The sequence below is a fragment of the Biomphalaria glabrata genome, chromosome 11 (genome assembly GCF_947242115.1).
Source record: "Biomphalaria glabrata chromosome 11, xgBioGlab47.1, whole genome shotgun sequence".
In the NCBI taxonomy this organism is placed as follows: Eukaryota; Metazoa; Mollusca; class Gastropoda; family Planorbidae; genus Biomphalaria; species Biomphalaria glabrata.
The window spans coordinates 22,228,106-22,236,737 of NC_074721.1; the positions used below are offsets into that span (position 1 = coordinate 22,228,106).

At 56.0% G+C, this 8,632-nt stretch overlaps 1 protein-coding gene across 1 annotated transcript; it reads left to right on the forward strand.

Moving 5' to 3' along the window:
• Positions 1 to 633: 633 nt before the first annotated feature.
• LOC106073286 (salivary glue protein Sgs-3-like) lies at positions 634 to 2,268 on the forward strand (the record flags this gene model as incomplete). Its single annotated transcript, XM_056045546.1, has 2 exons — positions 634 to 1,581; positions 2,206 to 2,268. Coding segments are annotated over exons 1-2 (1,011 nt in total), but the record flags the coding sequence as incomplete, so codon positions are not given.
• Positions 2,269 to 8,632: the final 6,364 nt, after the last annotated feature.

Sequence of the window (8,632 nt, forward strand, 5' to 3'; positions counted from 1 at the left end):
TAAGCTTCTAAAATTATTTTTTTTCATTCTCTAGAAGGAATAATAAATTAATCAAATGATCGTAGTTAATTAATTTTGTTTTCTCTAAATGTACTACGCTAATGGGAGATAAGCCTTGTCTAGAGCCTCCACTCTACTGATGCACACACGTAATGAGCCCTAACGCACTGAGCATGCTACAGTTAGAAAAGATGGGTTAAAAAAACATTACTAAAATTATTTCCATTCGCATCAATTCAGTATTATTAGTTAAACTACACTTCATCTATTAAAAAGATAATGAAAATAATATTATGATGGATTTAAAATAATTGTTTGATTGCATTATTATAACTTTAATTTTAAAAATATTATATTTTATTTACAATAATTAACATATCACACTACATCAATGATACATTGTTTTCATTTATTTACTACAATACAAAAAAAAGGGTAAAAAAGAGATTTTATTTTTTTAACTGCTAAAGAATATAAACATTATGAAAGCAGAAAAAAAAACCCCCAGAGAAATGAAAAAATTAACTTAGAAGCTAAAGCCATAAAAAACTAAATTAAAAAAAAAAAAAAAGAATGTACCTACATTTCATCTGGAGACTATATTCTCGTTCCAGGTTTTTTTTTGCCGAACAGATGTGCCCACCACCTGTCCCTGTATCAAGTGACAATAGTGCTTCACAAGCAGAGAACAATAAAGAAACAACTACTAGAACTACTGCCACTTCAACAACTACTCCTACTACTATTACTAAACCAACTACAGATCCCACTACCACTGCAACGCTAACAACAACCACTCGCAAAACTACTGCCACACCCACAACAATCATTAGCACAACTACTGCTAAAACAACAACCACCACTCGCACAACTAAAACTACACCAACAACCACTACTCGTAATACTATAAATACACCAACAACCACTACTCGTAATACTATAAATACACCAACAACCACTACTCGAAAAACTACAGCAACACCGACAATCGGCACTCGCAAAACTACTGCCACACCAACAACCACTACTAGAACAACTATAAATACACCAAAAACCACTACTCAAACAACTACAGCCACGAAAACAACAATCACTGGCACAACTACAACAACACCAAAAACGACCACTCGCACAACTATAACTACACCAACAACCACAACTCCAACAACTACAGCCAGATCAACAACCATCACTGCCACAAAAACTAGCACAACAACAGCCACACAAACATCCACCATTCGTACAACTACTGCCACACCAACAACAACTACTCGAACAACTATAAATACACCAACAACCACAACTCAAACAACTACAGCCACACCTACAACAACTACTCGAAAAACTACAGCCTCACCAACAACTACTACTAGAACAACTACAGTCACACAAACAACCACTACTCCAACAACTATGAAAACACCAACAACAACTATTCGAACAACTAAAGCCTCATCAACAACAACCACTGACATAACTACAGCAACATCAACAACCATCATTCAAACAACTACTGCCATACCAACAACCACCACTCGCACAACTACAAATACACCAACAACCAACGCTCCCACCACTACTGCCACACCAACAACCACCGCTCCCACCACTACTGCCACACCAACAACCACCGCTCCCACCACTACTGCCACACCAACAACCACCGCTCCCACCACTACTGCCACACCAACAACCACCGCTCCCACCACTACTGCCACACCAACAACCACCGCTCCCACCACTACTGCCACACCAACAACCACCGCTCCCACCACTACTGCCACACCAACAACCACCGCTCCCACCACTACTGCCACACCAACAACCACCGCTCCCACCACTACTGCCACACCAACAACCACCGCTCCCACCACTACTGCCACACCAACAACCACCGCTCCCACCACTACTGCCACACCAACAACCACCGCTCCCACCACTACTGCCACACCAACAACCACCGCTCCCACCACTACTGCCACACCAACAACCACCGCTCCCACCACTACTGCCACACCAACAACCACCGCTCCCACCACTACTGCCACACCAACAACCACCGCTCCCACCACTACTGCCACACCAACAACCACCGCTCCCACCACTACTGCCACACCAACAACCACCGCTCCCACCACTACTGCCACACCAACAACCACCGCTCCCACCACTACTGCCACACCAACAACCACCGCTCCCACCACTACTGCCACACCAACAACCACCGCTCCCACCACTACTGCCACACCAACAACCACCGCTCCCACCACTACTGCCACACCAACAACCACCGCTCCCACCACTACTGCCACACCAACAACCACCGCTCCCACCACTACTGCCACACCAACAACCACCGCTCCCACCACTACTGCCACACCAACAACCACCGCTCCCACCACTACTGCCACACCAACAACCACCGCTCCCACCACTACTGCCACACCAACAACCACCGCTCCCACCACTACTGCCACACCAACAACCACCGCTCCCACCACTACTGCCACACCAACAACCACCGCTCCCACCACTACTGCCACACCAACAACCACCGCTCCCACCACTACTGCCACACCAACAACCACCGCTCCCACCACTACTGCCACACCAACAACCACCGCTCCCACCACTACTGCCACACCAACAACCACCGCTCCCACCACTACTGCCACACCAACAACCACCGCTCCCACCACTACTGCCACACCAACAACCACCGCTCCCACCACTACTGCCACACCAACAACCACCGCTCCCACCACTACTGCCACACCAACAACCACCGCTCCCACCACTACTGCCACACCAACAACCACCGCTCCCACCACTACTGCCACACCAACAACCACCGCTCCCACCACTACTGCCACACCAACAACCACCGCTCCCACCACTACTGCCACACCAACAACCACCGCTCCCACCACTACTGCCACACCAACAACCACCGCTCCCACCACTACTGCCACACCAACAACCACCGCTCCCACCACTACTGCCACACCAACAACCACCGCTCCCACCACTACTGCCACACCAACAACCACCGCTCCCACCACTACTGCCACACCAACAACCACCGCTCCCACCACTACTGCCACACCAACAACCACCGCTCCCACCACTACTGCCACACCAACAACCACCGCTCCCACCACTACTGCCACACCAACAACCACCGCTCCCACCACTACTGCCACACCAACAACCACCGCTCCCACCACTACTGCCACACCAACAACCACCGCTCCCACCACTACTGCCACACCAACAACCACCGCTCCCACCACTACTGCCACACCAACAACCACCGCTCCCACCACTACTGCCACACCAACAACCACCGCTCCCACCACTACTGCCACACCAACAACCACCGCTCCCACCACTACTGCCACACCAACAACCACCGCTCCCACCACTACTGCCACACCAACAACCACCGCTCCCACCACTACTGCCACACCAACAACCACCGCTCCCACCACTACTGCCACACCAACAACCACCGCTCCCACCACTACTGCCACACCAACAACCACCGCTCCCACCACTACTGCCACACCAACAACCACCGCTCCCACCACTACTGCCACACCAACAACCACCGCTCCCACCACTACTGCCACACCAACAACCACCGCTCCCACCACTACTGCCACACCAACAACCACCGCTCCCACCACTACTGCCACACCAACAACCACCGCTCCCACCACTACTGCCACACCAACAACCACCGCTCCCACCACTACTGCCACACCAACAACCACCGCTCCCACCACTACTGCCACACCAACAACCACCGCTCCCACCACTACTGCCACACCAACAACCACCGCTCCCACCACTACTGCCACACCAACAACCACCGCTCCCACCACTACTGCCACACCAACAACCACCGCTCCCACCACTACTGCCACACCAACAACCACCGCTCCCACCACTACTGCCACACCAACAACCACCGCTCCCACCACTACTGCCACACCAACAACCACCGCTCCCACCACTACTGCCACACCAACAACCACCGCTCCCACCACTACTGCCACACCAACAACCACCGCTCCCACCACTACTGCCACACCAACAACCACCGCTCCCACCACTACTGCCACACCAACAACCACCGCTCCCACCACTACTGCCACACCAACAACCACCGCTCCCACCACTACTGCCACACCAACAACCACCGCTCCCACCACTACTGCCACACCAACAACCACCGCTCCCACCACTACTGCCACACCAACAACCACCGCTCCCACCACTACTGCCACACCAACAACCACCGCTCCCACCACTACTGCCACACCAACAACCACCGCTCCCACCACTACTGCCACACCAACAACCACCGCTCCCACCACTACTGCCACACCAACAACCACCGCTCCCACCACTACTGCCACACCAACAACCACCGCTCCCACCACTACTGCCACACCAACAACCACCGCTCCCACCACTACTGCCACACCAACAACCACCGCTCCCACCACTACTGCCACACCAACAACCACCGCTCCCACCACTACTGCCACACCAACAACCACCGCTCCCACCACTACTGCCACACCAACAACCACCGCTCCCACCACTACTGCCACACCAACAACCACCGCTCCCACCACTACTGCCACACCAACAACCACCGCTCCCACCACTACTGCCACACCAACAACCACCGCTCCCACCACTACTGCCACACCAACAACCACCGCTCCCACCACTACTGCCACACCAACAACCACCGCTCCCACCACTACTGCCACACCAACAACCACCGCTCCCACCACTACTGCCACACCAACAACCACCGCTCCCACCACTACTGCCACACCAACAACCACCGCTCCCACCACTACTGCCACACCAACAACCACCGCTCCCACCACTACTGCCACACCAACAACCACCGCTCCCACCACTACTGCCACACCAACAACCACCGCTCCCACCACTACTGCCACACCAACAACCACCGCTCCCACCACTACTGCCACACCAACAACCACCGCTCCCACCACTACTGCCACACCAACAACCACCGCTCCCACCACTACTGCCACACCAACAACCACCGCTCCCACCACTACTGCCACACCAACAACCACCGCTCCCACCACTACTGCCACACCAACAACCACCGCTCCCACCACTACTGCCACACCAACAACCACCGCTCCCACCACTACTGCCACACCAACAACCACCGCTCCCACCACTACTGCCACACCAACAACCACCGCTCCCACCACTACTGCCACACCAACAACCACCGCTCCCACCACTACTGCCACACCAACAACCACCGCTCCCACCACTACTGCCACACCAACAACCACCGCTCCCACCACTACTGCCACACCAACAACCACCGCTCCCACCACTACTGCCACACCAACAACCACCGCTCCCACCACTACTGCCACACCAACAACCACCGCTCCCACCACTACTGCCACACCAACAACCACCGCTCCCACCACTACTGCCACACCAACAACCACCGCTCCCACCACTACTGCCACACCAACAACCACCGCTCCCACCACTACTGCCACACCAACAACCACCGCTCCCACCACTACTGCCACACCAACAACCACCGCTCCCACCACTACTGCCACACCAACAACCACCGCTCCCACCACTACTGCCACACCAACAACCACCGCTCCCACCACTACTGCCACACCAACAACCACCGCTCCCACCACTACTGCCACACCAACAACCACCGCTCCCACCACTACTGCCACACCAACAACCACCGCTCCCACCACTACTGCCACACCAACAACCACCGCTCCCACCACTACTGCCACACCAACAACCACCGCTCCCACCACTACTGCCACACCAACAACCACCGCTCCCACCACTACTGCCACACCAACAACCACCGCTCCCACCACTACTGCCACACCAACAACCACCGCTCCCACCACTACTGCCACACCAACAACCACCGCTCCCACCACTACTGCCACACCAACAACCACCGCTCCCACCACTACTGCCACACCAACAACCACCGCTCCCACCACTACTGCCACACCAACAACCACCGCTCCCACCACTACTGCCACACCAACAACCACCGCTCCCACCACTACTGCCACACCAACAACCACCGCTCCCACCACTACTGCCACACCAACAACCACCGCTCCCACCACTACTGCCACACCAACAACCACCGCTCCCACCACTACTGCCACACCAACAACCACCGCTCCCACCACTACTGCCACACCAACAACCACCGCTCCCACCACTACTGCCACACCAACAACCACCGCTCCCACCACTACTGCCACACCAACAACCACCGCTCCCACCACTACTGCCACACCAACAACCACCGCTCCCACCACTACTGCCACACCAACAACCACCGCTCCCACCACTACTGCCACACCAACAACCACCGCTCCCACCACTACTGCCACACCAACAACCACCGCTCCCACCACTACTGCCACACCAACAACCACCGCTCCCACCACTACTGCCACACCAACAACCACCGCTCCCACCACTACTGCCACACCAACAACCACCGCTCCCACCACTACTGCCACACCAACAACCACCGCTCCCACCACTACTGCCACACCAACAACCACCGCTCCCACCACTACTGCCACACCAACAACCACCGCTCCCACCACTACTGCCACACCAACAACCACCGCTCCCACCACTACTGCCACACCAACAACCACCGCTCCCACCACTACTGCCACACCAACAACCACCGCTCCCACCACTACTGCCACACCAACAACCACCGCTCCCACCACTACTGCCACACCAACAACCACCGCTCCCACCACTACTGCCACACCAACAACCACCGCTCCCACCACTACTGCCACACCAACAACCACCGCTCCCACCACTACTGCCACACCAACAACCACCGCTCCCACCACTACTGCCACACCAACAACCACCGCTCCCACCACTACTGCCACACCAACAACCACCGCTCCCACCACTACTGCCACACCAACAACCACCGCTCCCACCACTACTGCCACACCAACAACCACCGCTCCCACCACTACTGCCACACCAACAACCACCGCTCCCACCACTACTGCCACACCAACAACCACCGCTCCCACCACTACTGCCACACCAACAACCACCGCTCCCACCACTACTGCCACACCAACAACCACCGCTCCCACCACTACTGCCACACCAACAACCACCGCTCCCACCACTACTGCCACACCAACAACCACCGCTCCCACCACTACTGCCACACCAACAACCACCGCTCCCACCACTACTGCCACACCAACAACCACCGCTCCCACCACTACTGCCACACCAACAACCACCGCTCCCACCACTACTGCCACACCAACAACCACCGCTCCCACCACTACTGCCACACCAACAACCACCGCTCCCACCACTACTGCCACACCAACAACCACCGCTCCCACCACTACTGCCACACCAACAACCACCGCTCCCACCACTACTGCCACACCAACAACCACCGCTCCCACCACTACTGCCACACCAACAACCACCGCTCCCACCACTACTGCCACACCAACAACCACCGCTCCCACCACTACTGCCACACCAACAACCACCGCTCCCACCACTACTGCCACACCAACAACCACCGCTCCCACCACTACTGCCACACCAACAACCACCGCTCCCACCACTACTGCCACACCAACAACCACCGCTCCCACCACTACTGCCACACCAACAACCACCGCTCCCACCACTACTGCCACACCAACAACCACCGCTCCCACCACTACTGCCACACCAACAACCACCGCTCCCACCACTACTGCCACACCAACAACCACCGCTCCCACCACTACTGCCACACCAACAACCACCGCTCCCACCACTACTGCCACACCAACAACCACCGCTCCCACCACTACTGCCACACCAACAACCACCGCTCCCACCACTACTGCCACACCAACAACCACCGCTCCCACCACTACTGCCACACCAACAACCACCGCTCCCACCACTACTGCCACACCAACAACCACCGCTCCCACCACTACTGCCACACCAACAACCACCGCTCCCACCACTACTGCCACACCAACAACCACCGCTCCCACCACTACTGCCACACCAACAACCACCGCTCCCACCACTACTGCCACACCAACAACCACCGCTCCCACCACTACTGCCACACCAACAACCACCGCTCCCACCACTACTGCCACACCAACAACCACCGCTCCCACCACTACTGCCACACCAACAACCACCGCTCCCACCACTACTGCCACACCAACAACCACCGCTCCCACCACTACTGCCACACCAACAACCACCGCTCCCACCACTACTGCCACACCAACAACCACCGCTCCCACCACTACTGCCACACCAACAACCACCGCTCCCACCACTACTGCCACACCAACAACCACCGCTCCCACCACTACTGCCACACCAACAACCACCGCTCCCACCACTACTGCCACACCAACAACCACCGCTCCCACCACTACTGCCACACCAACAACCACCGCTCCCACCACTACTGCCACACCAACAACCACCGCTCCCACCACTACTGCCACACCAACAACCACCGCTC